General features: G+C 43.1%; 1 protein-coding gene across 2 annotated transcripts in view; it reads left to right on the top strand.

Moving 5' to 3' along the window:
- rictor (rapamycin-insensitive companion of Tor) overlaps window positions 1–19,442 on the top strand; it is a 67,693-nt gene that overhangs the window by 17,519 nt on the left and 30,732 nt on the right. For both annotated transcript variants that reach the window (XM_075671777.1, XM_075671776.1), the window contains exons 11-17: window positions 5,879–5,945; window positions 9,708–9,788; window positions 11,024–11,124; window positions 11,608–12,409; window positions 15,667–15,831; window positions 17,247–17,402; window positions 18,919–19,028. In XM_075671777.1, coding sequence (XP_075527892.1) covers window positions 5,879–5,945; window positions 9,708–9,788; window positions 11,024–11,124; window positions 11,608–12,409; window positions 15,667–15,831; window positions 17,247–17,402; window positions 18,919–19,028 — 1,482 coding nt within the window. The remainder of the gene's footprint in view (window positions 1–5,878; window positions 5,946–9,707; window positions 9,789–11,023; window positions 11,125–11,607; window positions 12,410–15,666; window positions 15,832–17,246; window positions 17,403–18,918; window positions 19,029–19,442) is intronic.

The raw sequence follows: 19,442 nt of genomic DNA, 5'->3' as shown, positions 1-19,442 counted from the left end.
GCCAAATTATCGTTTATCACATGTGTTGTGCCACTCCTGCATCGACATGCACCTGGTCCGTATATTTGAGCAGATAACAATAAAAACAGAAAAAGGAAAACACATTCAATTTTGTCAGCACTGAAGTGTATGGGCATATTTTAGGCAGGGCCCGGGACCCCCCTTCCTTTCTGGATCTGCCAGTGTCTACGGAGAATGCAGCAGTACCGTGGGGAAGTCGAATAATCAGAGCAGGTGCAAAAAACCAATCAGGGACGGACATATTACAATAGCACATACTTCAGCTAGTTGGCTGAAATGCACTTTTCTTGGATCTGTTGATGTTCTTGCATCTATTGATGTCCTATGTGTCAGAGTGTGCTCTTCTGTGGCACTTAATTTCTCATTACTACAAGTGATAGATATTTGCGGTCGCTTTGTGATCCTTCAGTATCTACATGCCTTTGATTAGTGTTTTACATCTGCTGTGTGTAGTTTATAAATAATTATTTAATATAACTATGGTGATGCATAACTGTGAGGGCACAGATGCTTGACGCGCCTTTGTGTACGGCGCATTGTATTAGGACTAGACAGCCCGGACATAAAAAAAGATGTGAAAACAGCACAAGGAGCTAGACAGGGATGCACAAGTTACAGAACACCAATGCTATTCCATATATGATCTATGCCTGCGAGGACAGCAACAAAGATAGCGTCCTTGAATCGGGTAGCTGTACGTATCAACTTGAGAGGGACATGAGTCTAGCAGATAACACGCTTAACATATTAAAGCTATAGCAGATGAAAGGGATAAGGAAGCCAGCGAACAGCTTGTGAGGAACGAACACTTTATTGAAATTTAGAATTACCTGTGAATTAGGGTAAAACTGCATTTATCTTCATTTCTTTATGTAAGAATTAAGAAAATGGAACATCAATTCAAAGAAAATAAGTTGCATCTTAGTATAATACTGTATTTCTCGTTGTATAAGACGCACCTATATTCACGCACTTGCCACGAAGAAACTTCATAACGTGTGGTTTCGGAAGTATTGTGAAATGCTCTACTTAACAATTACCATCTCGGAGTACTAGTCTCCCTGTGAACATCTATGAAGCGAACTTGCGGAACAAAAAGTGCACACCCACGCATTAAGAAACGTCCCGCATAAATACAGGAGAAACATTTTATTACTCAAAGTCTTCTACTTCCGACGCGTTCTCAAAAAGTTCGGCGAGTTCTGGCGGTAGCATCACTGAGGCGTACTCTTCGGAATCGCTGCTTTCGTCGAGCTCTGGCGCTGATGAAGCTAGTAGGCATGCCTTGCAGAACCCCGCACTCACTGTAGTATCTGAAACCGCACTCAAGGCATCACAGACCCATTTCGTAGCTTCGCTTAATGAAGCGCGTGCCTTAAGTGCCCTGTTGCTGTGTAGCTGTGCTCTGCTTCAGTCATCCATGCCTCCCACAGGCGTAGCAAAACAGCTTTAAAACTGCGGTTCACCGCGATGTCCAGAGGCTGTAGTATTTTAGTCATACTGCCTGGGATTACTGCAAGTGTACAGTTTTTGGCTTTTACGCGCTTGAGCGTCATCCCAGTTATGTGCGCTTGCATGCTATCCATGACCAGAAGGCCCTTCTTAACATTAAAAAAGCCCTCTGGCTGCTTTAAAAAGCACTTTTCGAGCCACCTGCCCATCGTGTCCTCATCCATCCAGCACTTCACATTTGTCTCTTATGACAACACTGGGCTGGAAAGCTTCTTTTGGCATGGTCTTCCTTTTAAAAATTATCATGGGTGGAAGCTTCCTCCCGTCGGCACAGCACGCAAGCACAACTGTGAAATGCGCTTTTTCGTGGCCTGTAGTTTTAATTGTGATGGCCTTATCACCTTCCGGTGCCACACTCCTTTCCCTGGGAATATCAAATGTCAGTGGCACTTCACCCATATATATAATACGGCTGTCGGAGATGCCATAATTTTTAATTTCTTTCTTTACGAAAGACTGAAATCGTTTAATTTCTGTTTAAAATATTCCAGGAGCTTTTGGCACATGCTTGTGCGGGCTTTAATCACCAACGCTTTGCGGCACATAAACCTCGAGCACCACGATGGCCCACCAACAAAACCAACAGCGGCCATTTTTTTTGGCCAGAGTCTGTGCTTTCAGGTGCAGCTGCACCATTGATAGCGCCCTACCTTGGGCATGTCGCTACAAAACCCATGTGTGTAGGCATCCTTCAAGTTCTAGCGATCGCGCCTTCTTGCCGCGGTCAGCCTTTTTTGCCGCTCTTCATGGCCTGGAGCTTCTCTCTAGACTGCCGCCATGTGCGAATAATCTTTTCGGTGAGATTGAAATGACGGCCTGCTGCCAGGTTCCCGTGCTTCTTCGCGTACTCCACAGCAGTAAGCTTACGCTGCGTCGTTCTTTCGTTTAGTAGGCGGCATACAACAGGTGAATGGTGAACAGTGAATGACAGCGAAGCAAACAAACCGAATAAACAAAGCTGCAAATGGTGACTGGCTGGAATATGCGCAGCGGGCCGAACGGGCCTAACGCCAAACCGTTCGGGCAAGCAGTTCAACTGTCGCCATCTTTTGCTATTTTAGCTCACCGCTTGCGGCTTCTGAGCATCGCACAGCTTCCGTGATTTGAAAACTCGTAAAGCGACATATTTTCTTTTTTTCTTTTCATTCTATTGACTTTCTTTTTTGTTTTTGTTTTTTTTGTTATGGAACTCTAGTTTGCGGAGGTTGACTATTTGTTATTGCATTTATGACACATCATTTGCATTGAGCTGTCATAATAGTTAAAAAAGAAAGACTAATCAGCATCAACAGGAGTTCCTTCAAGGTTTACCAAAATGCAAAAAATATATATACATATAAGACAATCCGGAGCATTTGTATAAGACACACCGCCGAAAATTTTAGAAGAAACTGCATCTTATGCATCAGGAAACATGGTACATAATGAGTGCAATTTTTATTAAAAATACTATCTCATACCGCATCATTTTCCATTAACTGCATGTGGAACTTTCTCTTTGCACCAGAGCAGTGAGTTATTGCTCCAAAGTATTGTTTCCTTGCATGAAAGACCAAATTTTTCTGCCCCGAAAGCATATATTCCCACACCAAACTGATTTTTTCTGCTCCGTAAGACTAAGTGCTGCTTCCATCACTGCACTTTAGAACCTGCATATATCTCTTGCTCACGTGACTACATACAAATTTATACAGGACCTCCAGTAAAAACATTCTGTTGCAGAGTGTCTAGCTCTATTATGTGAAGATTTCGCATTCACACTTTTTTGCTGCCTTCACGACAACCCATTCGCTGTGCCTTGCAGTTGCCTAGTGATGTCATTCTGGGGAACCTATTGGCCTAACATTCAAAAGCCAATCTTTTCCTGGTTGCATGCATCCTACAACGAGCACTGACCACATTGGTCGTGACCTTAGCCCTTTGAGGGTCGATTTTTTTCTCCATATGCGACTGCCCAGGGTCGATTTTTTTTTATTACAGATTCCGATTCTTCTTAGGGATTTATTTAAAAAAAAATTACCGTAGTTTTTCTAGGGTGACCATAAAGTGAGAAAAAAGAATAGTATTTTGCGTTCGTATATATGCACTCTTCATTCATGAATAACAACAATAAAAAGGAAATAAACTTATCAAAATTAAAAATTTGATGCATTTTTATGCACATAGTTCAAGGCTTTGAAAATCCACACACGAGAATATTTCACAAGCCTCAAATGTTCCTGCTCTTACACTAATACGTACATCCATAGCGGAATCGAACTGTGTAGGTGCGCGCACTCAGGAAAACTGTTTGGTTGTGTGCCCATCAAAAAAAGCAAAACGTGTGACAAACTTCCGCTAATCTTCATCTTATCGCCAACCAGCTAGGGCAATTAGTTTTCGCGAGTCTTAAAAAGAAAGAAACGAAACGGAAACGCATGCACAGTGGCATCCTTCCTATGCGCATCCCTGTGAGCACTAAACGAGCGAGAAACAAGCGGTCGCCCTTTGAGCGATTAGGAACGAGATAGCCATCAGTTTCGCAAGCGCAAAAAGCCGAAACCGCCTGCGAAACAAAATCCAAACGGCTGCCTGCCCGCGCACACGCCAATGCGCGAGCAGTGGTATATAGACGCACGGGAGCAAACTAATGCTAAAACAAACCATGCAACGAAAACCGAGAGAGGGAGGTGCATAAAAAAAATTCCCTGTATCCTCATGTAGTGGCAGCACATGACAGAAAAGAAAAAGTTAGGAATTTGGCGCGCTTTTTAAACATTCAGACGGTGCCGTAAATATACGGCATCGACCATTTTCGGACTTGCTCGCGGCGCTGTATATTTACGTCATTGACCACCAAAGGGTTAACTGTTCGACTAATCATATTGTACGTGTATTGCAAATAGTGTACATTCTCGAATTTACGCAAGCATCAGCAATTGCCCTGAAATGTATGATGAGTCATGTATAAGTAGTTGATGCACTTGACTCATGAATTCAGACCCGCGACTGTGTTCAATGCTGTCATTGTGATTTGAGTGTTGCTTGTCTTTCTGGGTGCAAGTTTGCTCAGTGAAGAGGTAAGATTCTTAACTCGCAGTATTGACAGTGTTGGATTTTTCACCGGCACTATGACGTGACAGTATGTCAGGAATGTCCCAATGCTTATCCTGTTAGTTACATGAAATTTAGTCAGCTCAGTAAAAGGCGGCAGAGCACCATCATAGATAATGCCTAAGACAAGAAACTGATGATAGAATAATTAAATGGTACGGTGTATTCGGGAGCTACTCGTGATAAGCAGTAACCCCCATGTAAAAATGACACTCCGTTAAATGAAAAAGTAGTGGTAGTACTACTATGGTTTCACAGTCACCAATGGACATTTTGACGATCAGCACTGCTATCGTACCTAACTGTGGCATTATGGCATGCTTAAGGCTCATTCACACCGGTGACTGACAGCAGTCATATGTCCAAGTTTGTTCGCAAAGCGACCAGTCACAAATTGTCGGTTGTTCTTGAAAAACGATTATTTTGAGCCTGTTGTCTGATCCTCGATTTTTCAGTCGCGCGGCCGTGGTTGCAAAACGGCTAAACCAGTCAGCGGTGCGCTGAAGGTTAGCACGTGTTTTCATCCAGCGTCCTCCTGTGTCACACCAAACACAATCTACGCCACCATGACAGACTACAGGAATGTAGTGACAAAGTCCACGCCATCATGACAGACTACAGGAATGTAATTGGAGTCTTGCCTTGTGATGCTGGGGTGCAGCAGTGCCAGCAACGGGTCGAGTGTATGCAGTAGCATTTGCAGGAGGCTACCCAGCAGCAAAGGAAAGCACAAAAATTATGCACCGATTCTCGTGCAATGCGAACTACAAATTGCGACATCAGCACAGTGATGACGTCTTCCTCTTCGCTCGGATCAAAATCCATGGCTGTTGCCGGAATGCGAAACCGGTGAAGTGCATGGGAACTGCGTAGATCCCTAGAGTTCTTGAAGATTGCGACTTGCAGCTTGTGCTCAGCTGGGTTTGCCGGTATGAGCATCAGTCACCTTCAGTCACTTTTTGGTCGCCTAGTCGCAAATGGTCTCACGACCTCCTCAAGTTGCTGGTGTGATTAAGCCTTTACTTTTGTAGTTGGCGTCCTTATGTGTCATACAAAAAGAAGCTCACTTTGATGGTGAAATAATGAAGTTTTTTGCAAGTTTGCAGTTGAACTTTTGTTTTCGAAATGTTCTCATGGTAATTTTTGTGATGCATATTGTTTTTTTATTTGTTATTTTACTTTTTCTTTGTCACTAGAAAACCAAGTGAGTCATGCCCTCCTGTATGGTTTCTTTTTATTTTCCTGCTTTCAGGTCAAATTTAGTGGGAAACTACTTAGCTCTCCTTTTGTTAGCATTCGTACAGGCTGGAATCCTAGAGGTGAGCATGAATGATATTTTATTTGTGGCGTTTTATGTTGCCTTCTGGTGTCAGAACATAAATATCCTCATTGCTCAACTGTGCTTGGCTCTGGTATTACAAATGTAATAATCAAATTTGTCAGTGTACAGCCAGCAAAGGTGAGCAATAAAACAAGTAAGTTTTATACTTTATGTGATAACTTGTACAGCTAACTTGCCATGGTTCACATTGGGATAATTCAGCATGCTGGATAACTTGTAAAAATCTGAAATTTCTGGTTGGCTGGCTTTTTTTAAGTGCGCATCAAATCACTTGATTTTAAAAGGGGATTTTGGTTGATCCAAACATTTTGGCTGGCCTAGTAATGCATCATTCTTTCCAGCAGGAAGTCAATTTGAACAACTTGATAGGCTGGAAGGAGAGTGCTTTCGTCTTTCCAGTTTGTCTTCCTGTAATGCACAGACAGGTGCATTACTTGGCAAAAGAATGCGTTGCTCAAAAAGCAAGTGGTGTGAGAGCAAACACATGCAGGCGTTCATCTGAAAGTATATTTACCTCAATATAATATAGTATTTAACTTTCTGTAACTCCTTGTCCATAGAACATGTATTGAAGCTCAGTATAACAAAGTGTTTTTATGCACGTTTAGATTTAATGAAATTTCACTGCCTCTGCGAAGGAATGCCGGGACAATAAACGGAAACTTCTGCAAATACAGATGGTCAAATGGTTGAATTACATGCGGACGCTTGCGTGCGCACCTTTTCAAATTGTGCGCTGTGCGATCGAGATCGAACGACAAAGTTCAGTGGTGCCATGTTTCATGTAAAGCCCAAATGCGATAAGATAAGATGTAAAGCCCAAATGCGCCCCACACCCTGCACGCTTTACGTGCGAGTAAAAGCGTGCCAAGGTGAGCCGAGAAGGATGGTGGCTTGACGAGCGCTGTCCCATGTGAGCTAGGGGAAGTGGGGAGGGGATTGAGCTCGCAGTAACGTGAAGCGAAGGTGGGTGAAGTTGGGGGGTTCAGATTGACACTACAGGTTGGCACGTGTCTCCTCTTCTAGGGTGGCTGTGCATGGCTGTCAACGCTGCTTAGCACATATGCAGCCTGCGTTTGCAAAGATTGGGCTAGTTGAGATGGCGTATGACATCGTGCACCGTCTTCTCATTTGTTTAGTGCTGGAGGTTGCGTAATCTTGAGTTTGGGAGTCCGTCGAAGTGGGAGGCAATTTAAACATTCGCTCCTCACTGCTGGAATTTTTCGTGATAAGGTCGTCCCACTGCGGGTGACACTATCAGCTGCAGGGTTGGAGTGAATGCAAAAGTGTAACTGGCTTCGCTTTGTACCGCCGATGTGAAGGTACTGTCGACAGGCCATAAAACCGTATCTTTCGTCACCAACTCTCAAATTCAAGAAAATTACTTTCTTTCTCATTCATGTTTGCTTTTTCCAATTGCCGAAAAATGCAGAACATTTTTCAGTCTCTTCCGTGTAACAAAAATTCATAGACGACTGTACTTGGTATTTGTCTAAAAGATTGAATTTCATTATAATGATATTTCAATATAACAAAGCAAATTGTGGATTTTACGAACTTTGTTAAATCGAGGTTTAACTGTAATGCAGTTGAAACCCGATTTACGAAAGCCGATTTTATGAATTTCCCTAGTTTACAAATTCCCTAAATGTTTGCCATTGGGCTTAATGTATTTACGGATTTGATCTTTCAAAGGACGTTAGCTATTGCTATTAATTTTATGAAGCTGCCCTGAAGAAAAGAAGGTGGAAAAACAGCTAAATTTGCCATAGAGAGACTTACGCATGCATGGCTAAAAGGAAATAGAAGAACAGCCGAGAAAGAGGATTTGCATTCTTATGGTGATCAAAGTGATGACTGTAGTCTAGAGTGAAACAACATAAGCCGTATTTGTCAGTTGCTTTACGATTGCTGGTTTCGGAATGTTCCACAATAAAGCTAGGTCATGCTTAGCCCCAGGCAGCAGGTCGAACAGTCTACTTCCAGTTTCTGGGAATAGCTTAGCCGGCTTGGTGCTGTCCCGCCAGGCATGAACATTGATGACTGTCTTAGTGCCGATGCCAGCGCAAATATGGACGTAACAGTGAATTTGGATGATGGGAGCCTTGTGAAGCTTGGTGCTGACGCAGAATAAGTGTTAGAAGATGAGGACATGGACACTAACGTAGGTGTTGTACTGACGGCTACTGAAGGTCATGTACGCTGTCGACCTCCTCAGATGGTTTGCTGGGACTCGAGAGGCTCTCATTGCTGTTTTGAGCTAGAAGAGCTGCTTAATCCTTAGTGACAAACCAGGCAGGGCAAAATAACCAAATTTCTTTCTAGACATAAATTGGACATTTTACAAAGGTGCTCTCATATTTTTAAGTTTTATGAAATTCCCGATTTTATGAAAGTTTGACCGTTCCCTGTTCGCAAAATAAGGATTCAATTGTAGAATGAACTGTACAGCATTTTTTACAATTGAGAGATAGTTCAGGCTGCCGTGATTACAAGTGCAGCTGATACATCTGCACATGTTGCATCCTTGGGGTGCTGTCTTGCTGAGTTGCTTTGTTTGCAGCTTTTGTTTTAGTCAGTCATTCTTGTACAGAAACTATGTTTATTTGTTAAAGAATTTAATTTGGAAATTTTCACTGCATGCATTTGTCTTCATGCCCAAATCTTGCTTTAAGCAGCATTACCTGCTACCCTTTGCATTGCTGTCAGTCTCCTTGAAAAACCAATATTTCGTGCAATTTTGGCCATGATGTAATGATTTCAGCAAGTGCATATTGTTGCTATAGAATTTTGTTTTGCTTTAGCTTGACATTCTATTAAAATTCTATTTGAATTCTATATCATTTTGTCACAAAATTTTATGTTGAAAAACCTTTATCATGCATATACTGTATCTGCCACTAATAAAGTGATTAGCCACCCAACTTAAAAATCTACCTCGGTTAACTCACGTTGTGAATAAATGCAAATGCCTCAAGGGGATGCTAAGCTCTAAATCCGTTTAAACTGATAAGGTATTCTTTCAGAAATCTTTTTTGATTCCTGAAGTGGGAGGTTGATCTAGAACAGGAAATTAAGGCCAAACTCCAGGTTTTAAGATTTTCATGCTGAAACTCTAGCACCAATAAGTTAGTTTGACGTCGTGGATTTCAAAGCATTTTCTAATGCTATTTGGGCCACAGAGGCTCAGTAAAAGTTATCAAAACTTGCCAAGTTCACTCTGCTGCTCTGTTAGGATGCAGTGTAGCCAATCTTTATTTATAAAAATGAAAATTTACTATAAGCATTTTTTTCCTCTAGAGTGTTCCTTTACGAATGTTAGGAGTACAGTGTAACTCCTGCTTTTGCACATTACTTTTTGGCATTGTAAATGGCTTTCAGGCTGAAGATTAAAGTTGGATCAAGCTTTGTAAGTACACACTGCCTCAACAGATAATGTTCGTATACAAAACTTGTCCTTGTAATTGTTTGGTCAGCAAGCCTACTATTACCTGATCTGCGGAATTCTGTCATTTGTGTGCCAGTAAAGCACTAAATTAAGATGCTGTTTGACTTGTCGTGTTGTGAGCATCTTTGTTGTAATTTGAAGTGCGATGTGCTTCACTTCGAAACCTTTTTGATGTAAAGAGGAAAGAAATAATTACTCTTCTCTGGGAGTACTTATAAAATGTTCTCGAGTGTTCAACAACCAAATAATGTGTTATCTTTTTATCTTTTTCTTCTTCTTGACAAAATGTAGGCGCTAGTTGAAGTGGTAGTGTCAAGTGAAGATGCCTTGGCTATTCAAGCAACAATACTCTTGGCAGAACTGCTGTACATGGTGTGTTCCAAACTCTTTTTTTTCTCCCGATACTATTATAACTATAAGTTGTCTTGTTGCCTTCTTGCTTGGTGTCCTCGTACTTGAATGCAAGATAAATAAAAAATATTTGTCATTTCCTGCATATTTTCTTCACTGAACTTTGCAATGATTGAAAAATCAGCTTTGCTGTACTTTTTCAACTCTCTCAAGCAATGGTTAACCCTTTAATCCCCAAATTAATTCCGTAGGAAATGTACCAAATTTCAGAAATTTTTTTGTTTTGTGATAATTTTTTCTGTCATTCTGCTTCTGAAAATGTATTGCTTGATTGACTATTAGCAATAGCCAAGCAAGCACACAAATAAGTAAACAAAAATAAACACACAAATTGGTTATCAAAAATAACAAAAAACAAAAGTTACTCTTGAGGGCAGCCTTCCTTCAATGACGTGCATAGCTCGTTATTGGCAGTGGGAGCAGCACAACATTTGGCTGAAGGGGTATCGCTCGTCATTGGTGATAATGGTACAACCTCGCATGGCAGGTGCAGCTCGGTATGGGGGACTAAAGGGTTAAGGCTACATAAATATCACCTGCACAACCCTCTTTCCACCTGTTAACAGCCACCTGAAACGTGTAAACCGAAGCTGTAGTTCCACTGAATGAAATGTCTTCTAAGCAGCTACTTAAAATAAATAATATAAATAAATAGTTGTGCTCAGTGTGCATGGATTAGCCACTGAGCAGTTTTCAGTGCACTCATGTTTGTTAAAGCCCTGTGAAATTTGTGGTCTTAAGCCGTAAGGACTCTATGCTAATAGTACAGTCTTAAGAATAATTTTGCGTGTGGTTTAGTTGATGCTATTGTATTAGTTGACAAATTAGTCAAATAATTGATGGAATTAGCTTATAGTGGCCTATTTGATGCTATTGAACAGTTGACTGTTTTGTTTTCAGGAGGGTTTGTTTCTGAGAATGTTAAAAAAACTTCAGTTTGGATTTACAAGTGTACAGTAGAATCCCTTTCAGACAAGCACGAAGGGACCTTAGAGCTGTGTTTGTTGTATCAGAACTCTGGCTTAGCATATATCTTTCAAATCTTCCTGAACAGAGCTTATCATGAAATTTACTTGGAAGTATTTTTGTACATTAAAGCGACTCTGCTGTATGATCTGTGCAGGGTAAAACACTTGAGTTGCTTGTCTTTGTCTCTTACAAACATTTGTTACTTTTTCTTCCTAAATGACTGGCAGGCCAGTGTCTACTTGCCCTCTGAAGCTGGCCGACATTGCCACTGCCTGCCGACACTGATGTCACAAGCGGCTGCTTTTGGATCGCCCCAGGAAAAGCGCATGTGAGACAAAGTCACGCTTTTGTGTCCTCACTCTCACGCGACAAGTCTTACGTTAGATGTCCGTACTATGCTGTGAAGTATTCATGAAGATGCCGTCTCACTGTTGTGACCACCGCGACTGTTCTAGTCCATCTTTTTCAACAGAGTAGGCATGCCACTACTGTACTACGTATGTAATGTAATAAGCATAGGAATGCTTCTGCATGCAGCTGCAGTTTGGGTTCATTTTGTCTGACATTGGACGGAAAACCCAGTTATACTTGTGAAAAATCTCATAGAGTTGGGACAGCAAGTTAAAATATGTTCCTTGTGGGGGATTTTTTTCCGTTATCTTCTTTGGGTTGCAGAGCATCAATTCAAAAACAAAAGATGCTTTGCTGTAGAAATGCAGTTCAAATTTTGTACTTAGGTTCAGTTGTAGTTGGAAGCAGTTTTTTTAGGGAAAGAGTGAAGCAAGGAAATTGACAATTTTTTTCCTTGCAGCCGTGCGAGCACAGCTGTGGCCCGTCTGTCGCACCTGCATGCAAACCGGCGGAAAGGCACAATGCCAAGCAGCCTCTTCCTGGACCAGCTTCTGCAGTTCTGCAGCCCGACCAAACACCGTAGCGGCAACCAGGACTTCTGCGATGCAGCGGGCAAGGTGCGCCTCAACGCCTGCCTGCGTAAGGAAACGGATGAGAGTGCCATGCACAGCATCCGAGACTCCCAGGTGCTTGTCAGGGAGTACAACTCCTGGGACTGGTACCTTGTGAGCTCGTTACTCAAGTGGCCCAGCGATTCGCTGCGCGCGCTCAGCGAGAGCACGCACCGAACTTTTATCCGCCGTCTTGTCTTCTTCTATAAGCCGAGCAGCCGCCAGTTCTCGCTGATGGAAACCAAGCGTGAGTGTGCAAACCAGATCATCACCGTTGGCTGCCAGCTGTTTGAATTTCTGCTCGAGGCTGATGAAGGTCGAGCCACCGAGTTCATTGAGGACTTCTTGATCGACTTGTGCAACTGCCTTCACGAAGCGCAGCTACCTGGGGCTGCCATGTCAGCGCTTTTGGGACCTTCGAGAATGCTGGCAATGGTTTCGCATGCCTACTTCCTTTTCATTGGCCGACTCGCAAGTTCTAGCAAGGGCTCACGACTCTTGGAGAGGCTTGGAGTGTACCAGCATATTGTGACGCTGGTCACACTGGAAGGCCATGACCTGTACTTGAAGCTGGCACTGGCATCCATGGACTACACCAAGCCAGGCTTTGCGAGGTCCCTGCTGATGACAGCACTGACAACAAAGTGCGAGGTGGGTTGTCATTTCACTCGCACCTTTTTACTGAAGTTAGTGTTGACATCGTGTGAGCAGTGTAGTATTCAGGAATTCAGAAGAATGACTCCATGTCTGTTGTTAGGCATTTGGCCGCCTGTTATATAAGTGCCAGTACTGTATGTAAATTAAGGTTGTCAAAGTCATTAAGTATGTGTATTGAGAACTACTAGTGTGCTGCCTGTCAGAAATTTTGGACACCAGTCTCTTCATCACCATGCACATGTTCGTACCAGTGAGCCATAGAGCATATAAATGTATTGTTTTCTGCATCTATAGTTGAGGCACTCTTTTTTTTTATAGCTGTTGAGGCACTCTTTTTAGTCTTAACACATATCCTGTTGCTTTATAATATTGTTTCAAGTGGCTCCAAATAGCCTGCAGAAACAAGACTCAGTGGTGGAACAGCTGTGCCAGTTGCGCTAAACTGTGCTGAGGGCAGCCTTGTGTTCCATCCCTTGCCGAAACGGCATTTTAGTGGAAAATTACGCCGAGCCTGCGCTAAAGCATGCATAAGACTAAAACCCTCCTTCCGTCAGTGCTTTGCAGCTAGCAAAACTGAAATCAAAACCAACAGCACGCTATCATCATCATCATAGAAGGAAGCTGACACCTGTCCATAGTTTCTCACTATATACATAGTGACAAACTGTCGGAGTCAGCCTATCGGAGTCATCCGGTTCGTCATTCGTGCATTCTTCTCTGATGGAAGCACAATGTAGTGCCGCTGTACCGTCTTACTGCCGCTTTATTTCAGTGTTCATCGAACCCGCTTGGTACCGCAGATTTTGGCGAAGGAGGGTGTCACATTCTAGGATTACAGTTAAGCCTTTTCATTGTTTATGGGTGATGTAGGGCTTTGGAAAAGAGCTACCGCGATCAGAATTGCATGTGGTGTATACTTAGGAATGGTACTAGCGAATGAGGTCGAATGTGGTACACGGCGAGAGCTGCCACTTCAATAGGTTTCACCATGTTTGTTGACGCAAAACATTTGTGTCGAGTTTTCGTCACTGCGCTATTTCAGTGGAAATGCGTCGCCGATGCAAAATCTAAACCCTCTTTGCGTCTCGTGCATGTGCAGTGGCACTGACGCTACTTTTCTTTTACTTCTTTTTTGCAGCCACACACCTTTGCGGCCTCTATTTGACAACTCCCTAATGTCTGTGGCATGACATGAGTATATTGCATGATATCGTGTTCAGTGCGGCACGCATAGTCGATTGATCTTGCGGTGAGCCTTTGCTCACAAGCCGTGACTGTTGCACTGTGTTGCATCCGGGTTTAAGAAACACTTGTTGACAATCTGTCGGTGGTGCCTTCTCTGTGGCGTATCGATGAACATGGCCGCATAGCGCTCTTTTGCATCGCAGTGTGGAGGAACGCCGCGTCCTTTCCCAACCACTATTGCAAGGTAAGCCTTGCACAGACCTGTCTCCACAACATATCGACTATATCAATTAAAATTTGCATGGTATATGGCATACATGTGTTGGAATCTGCACAAGAAATGCTTGCTGCTGCATCAAATTGGCTTATTGCCTGCACCAAGACCTGCGCCAAAATATGAAATGGCTGTTCCACCACTGAAGACCCTGCAGTATTCTTCAAGTTTCTCTCTTAGTTTTAGTATTGCTTTTGCACAGATATGTCCAGGCTAATTTTATTGTTGGTATATTTAGGTAGCCGGCTGATATTGTAGAGACTGTGTGCTTGATTATTTGGACTTTTACAAAGTTAGGTGGGCAGATGAGATTAAGAAGTTTGTAGGGACGACATGGCCACGATTAGTACGTGACCAGGGTAGTTGGAGAAGTATGGGGAGGCCTTTGCCCTGCAGTGGGCGTAACCAGGCTGATGATGATGGCACCACTATGTTACTATGTGCTACAGTTGCTGCATATAGGCGAGCAATTTCTATTACTATATGGAGTTTCTACATGAACTGCAGCAGCGGTGAAATGGTAGAGCATCCACCTTGTATGCGGAAGGCACTTGGTTCAAATCCCGGTGCCACCAGAAACTCGCCGTTTCTTTTTTTCTGATCGGTAGAGGTGTACCATGTCCTGGTGCTCAGTTGTTTATATGGAGTCTCATCTTGAAAGGGGGCCCTATGAAGATTTGTGAGAGTCTTTGAGCACCCCTTGTCCCCACCACAGCTTTGGTGAAATAGTCGAGCATCTATCACTGTGGTGTGGGAGGCAGACAAGTGCTGCCGCCAGGTACCTATCTGTAAAATGGGCCCAAGCGCGCTCCCGGCCTGGCGCTCGGCAACTACACAGGAGTTCCAGACGCTTGGAAGGGCAGCCACATTTTGGGAAGTTGTGTGGCATTTTGTTAAATGCGAAGCATTTCTTGACGAACATTTGCCACTTTGACAATATCTATCTGGCCACCTTCGTCTTGGTGCTCTGCTGGTCGTTTCGTTAACTTAGCATGTACCAGAATTGGCATAATATGACAAGATTGTATGACGAACATAAATGATCAGTCATGAAATTAATATCATCACATGACATGGGGGCGGGGGGGCAGGCCATGAAATCGCCACCTATGTCTTGGTGCTTTCATGGTCGTTTCGTTAATTAGGTATGTACCAAAATTGGCACAGTATCACAAGAGTGTATGCCAAATGTGAATGAACGGTCATGTCATGAAACAGCCGCCTATGCCTTGGTGCTCTCATGGTCACTTTGTTAATTTGGTATGTACCAAAATTGGCATAGTATGACGAGTGTATGATGAACATAAATGGTGGGTCATGACATGCGTGTCATGTAGGTCATGAAACAGCCACCTATGCCTTGGTGCTCTCATGGTTGTTTTGTTAACTTGGTAGGCTCCCTGCACACTGCTTCTCATAACATTGATTCCCACAGGGCTTGGGATCTGCCGGCTTTTTTTGTCTCTGTTCTTGTACAGCAAGCATGGCGGTCTATACGAATCTCTCCTAAGTAGCACATCCCTAGAAAGCCAGACGCCTGGCCAAGGGTCTGCTTGTACCCTTATAAACCGGTGGGGGGCAGGCGATAGGGATCGAACCACGCACCTGCCATAGCCAAGCCAGGTGTCCTACCCTCTGGACGACCACTGCAGTTCCCCTAAATGACACCAACGTTGTTCACCTAAAGGAAGTTTAGACCAACGTTTGAGACATGGTTCTCATGCACTGCATTGTAAATGTTGATTTTGTGAATGAAATCGCTGCCATGTTGGTTTTGTGGGGACCTTTGCAGGAAGCACGACTCTATGCAACAAAGTTCCTCAGAGTCCTACTTCGATTGGAACTCTTGGACTTCAGGAAGTGGGTCATGGAGCTTCTTGTGACTCAGCTCTGCGACCCAAACCGTGCAGTCATGCTGACTGCTGCCTCCATCTTGGATGAAGCCTGTGATGTCAAGGTGTGCATTTCTTTTATTGCTAACTGTGCAGCCAATTTAAGAGCTTTAACATAACAGAGATGTACTAGGATGTACTTATGCAATGTGTTCTTTCATCTCGTTTCTCCCAACATCATCCCCCATTGCGACCCTCTTTATTCCCCTCTTCCCGTTTCCTTGCTCAGAGTAGCAGGCCAGGTGCTCCACTTTCCGGCTAACCTCTCTGCCTTTTCGAGTCAATAAGCTGCTTCTTCTTCTGTAGGTGTAGCTCTAACGGCGCTAGTAATGACTTCTTGTGCCACTGTTTAACCTAAATGCACATAACATTTACCATATTTATTTGATTATAAGGTGAGGGTGGAGTAGGGAGACCTGAGAAAATGAACTAAGTATTCACACTAATACAAGCCAATATAGAGTAGCCGACAGATTATTCAGACTCGGCGGCGTTTGTCCTAAATATCGATTAATTGAAAACCCATGGAATAATTGGTGCAGGCTATATGGGAATTTTGCCCTCAGGTGTGGCTTGTCGCTACCAGCACTGATGTTTGATGACACATCTTCCAGTATTCAAATTTGTCTGTGCCAGTATGTTTCTGCTGTGCTACATCCTTCCCACTTTCTGAAGACAAGTAAAAGCTTTGGGTTGCTCGCCGTGGTGATTCTAGCTCTGGGAAAAATTTGCCGTGAATGAAAGGGACAAAGTGTCTCCTGTAAACTAGAAAAAAAAAAAAATGTAGCCACGTCTAATGAAACTTGCCGGTCTGGTTAAACACAAACGATAATGAAAAGCAACACTGTTTTAAGGCAACTTGAAGAAGACAGACTGCCTCACGGCTTCAGTTGCACACTGTGCAGTCGGCGTCATCAACCTCTTTTAATTCTGTTGCTGTTGAGCTTAGGTGGCCATGCCAATTGCCAGCATAGGGGCCAGCATAACATAGAATCACATAGCTTTATGACTGAGCCTGGCAGGCATCTGAAGAAAGGCTGTTTTATGTTGTGGAAGAATATGCAGTTGAATCTCGTTTTAATGAAGTTGCATCTGACACAAAAACACCTTCATTATATCCTATATTTGGTTCAAGCATACACGCAGGTAACGGTGAAAAAAATTTAGAAATGCTCTGCTCTGCTGTGAGTACGGAACCATGCAATTAGTGATAATACATTCTTATCTAAAAAACAAAACATTCAATTTTTCCTGTGCTTTTTTTTTTTACTTCAGTGTCTGTTGGCTTCATGTGATTGCCACTAACAATAAATTAAGCTCCTGAGTTCCCCTTATTCTTCTCGCTCAGGGCCTCTGGGTTTTGTTATGAAGAGCTTAATTCAAGATACTGGTTTGCGGTAGTGCATAAAAGCTTGACAGCAATTTTTTTTTTCGTTTTCTTGTTTTGTTTGTTTCAATGACTCATTTCCTTCACTGGCAGGAAAACCTGGAAGCACTGATTGCGCTTCGTCCCGTGCTGCTGTCATTTGGAGACCGAGGCCTGCTCCTGCACATCCGTTTCCTCTCGGTGCCGAGTGGCTTCAAGTACATGCTGGAAGCCGAACTGCTGGGCCATCAGCTGCAGCAGTGGGACGAGGTGGGTTGTTCGACTGGTTGACCGGTTTCGTTTACCGCAACTGAATTTCTTCTTTTCTTTCTCTCTTTATTTTTTTGTTGACCCATTCTCAAAAGTTTCTCCAGCCACTTGTCAGTGTTGTTTGAGCTTATTGACGTTCTGGCGTCTTTCTTTTTTTTTTTTTTAACACAAGAACGGTACTTTCATGTACAGTGCAGTTGAGTGTTAAAGGAGGCTAAAGGGAGAAATAGGTTTCATTTAATTTCTTAAATACTTTTCTACAATGCCAAGAAAAGCCACTCTTACTGTCAGAGGAACCTTGGGAAGCCAGAAAAAAGGCACAAAGTCAAAAGACTGGTGGCAACGCCACCTCAATGTTCCAGCGCCAGCTCGGTGCAACATTGTGGATCTTGACATTGTCTTCTTGGGGTCAAGTTAATTTCTTATTGGTGGAAATGGAGTACATTGTGTTTTAGAAGAGCCAGAGACTGAACTTGGCAAGTTTTGACTAATGTTATCATGCCACAATGGCCATCATACAAGAAAATATGTTGAAATTATTTATGTACACTGCCGTACCGGCAGCTTTTGTCACACGATATATAAAAAAAAGAAGGAAGTTGAGCATTTACTTTTTCTCCAAGCAATCAACCTTTTACTGTTAAATTAACAAAAATAAAGGTTTGAAGGAATAGTGTATCAGCCAAAACTTATCTGATCCAGTGTTTCTTTTTAATGTCTATTAAAGGGAACATTGCAGATCCCAGTTCTCATTGCACTCTAGCTACAAGTGCTGCTGGCCAAAGCTATAGCAATGCACTCACTGCCCAATTGTGTAGAAAGTTGCCAGTGCCACCCCCTGGAAGTAATCTGCTGCAAAGCTGGGTGATTGTATTCCTGTCAGAGGGAAGAATTGGCATGTGCTCTGCGCCCATGTGTTCCTTTTAAGACTAGATTGGACTGCACATTGTCACTCTTGTGAGTGTTTCTGCATGATCGGAATTTTTAGGCGGCCAGCGTTGGTACATTCATTTGGATGCTTAACTCTTGTAGGAAGCTGGCTATGGTGTCGGGCTGCTGAGCACGAGGTCGCGGGATCGAATCCCGGCCACGGCGGCCGCATTTCGATGGGGGCGAAATGCGAAAACACCCGTGTGCTTAGATTTAGGTGCACGTTAAAGAACCCCAGGTGGTCAAAATTTCCGGAGTCCTCCACTACGGCGTGCCTCATAATCAGAAAGTGGTTTTGGCACGTAAAACCCCAAATATTATTATTATTATTATCTTGTAGGAAGCAATAAGATTAGCCTAAATGTTTTGTTTAGTGCACTGTGGTGACCTAATCACTGGTAGCGACAGCTTTGTAGTTGGTTTGTTAATGTTTTTAAGAAACTTATCCATCTCTCTGAATGTATGCTAAGATGTGCGGCCATCACTCATTAGACCAAGGCAATTTCAATGACTGCTCGATGAGCCTGTGTGCCTGACATGTCATACGAGGACATTTAGTTCAGAGTACCCTCTCCTTTTTGTGCAGGTTGATAATCTTCGGTATGTGAAGATTGTTGAGGACGCCATCAGCCAGGCTGTCACCTGGCATCAGCGAGGTGAAGATGGAACCTATGGAAGGCGGAGCAGCAACACAAGGTTTGTGATTGTGTGTTTATGTACTGTTATTTTAGGTGGTATCATTCCGCAGTCGGTGATTCAGAGGTATGTAGATTGGTTGCACTACAGACATTAGTTGCCTTCATTGCAAGAAATACTACCTTGTGTGCATTGAGCCTAGTGTTTTTTGCACGAAGTGTGACCTAGGCCTTCTGTTTAATGAGCCTATCTACTATTGAGACTCGCAGTACACTTTATCATGTAAGGTGCTGTACTTCAAGTGTGGTGGTTGCATGCACATACTCTATTTACACAATTGGAAGTTGACTCAAACGTAAGTCGACCCCCCATATTGCATGTCAGGGATAAAAAAAAGAGACAAAGAAGGGCATTCCATAGTGAAACCATATTAGTTGCCTGACCACTCGTTCTCACTTGTGCTGTTGCCTTAAT

Source organism: Dermacentor variabilis, chromosome 10 (genome assembly GCF_050947875.1).
Source record: "Dermacentor variabilis isolate Ectoservices chromosome 10, ASM5094787v1, whole genome shotgun sequence".
NCBI classification, from domain to species: domain Eukaryota; kingdom Metazoa; phylum Arthropoda; class Arachnida; order Ixodida; family Ixodidae; genus Dermacentor; species Dermacentor variabilis.
Note: the sequence above shows the minus strand (reverse complement) of the source record. Positions and strands in the feature narration are given on the sequence as shown.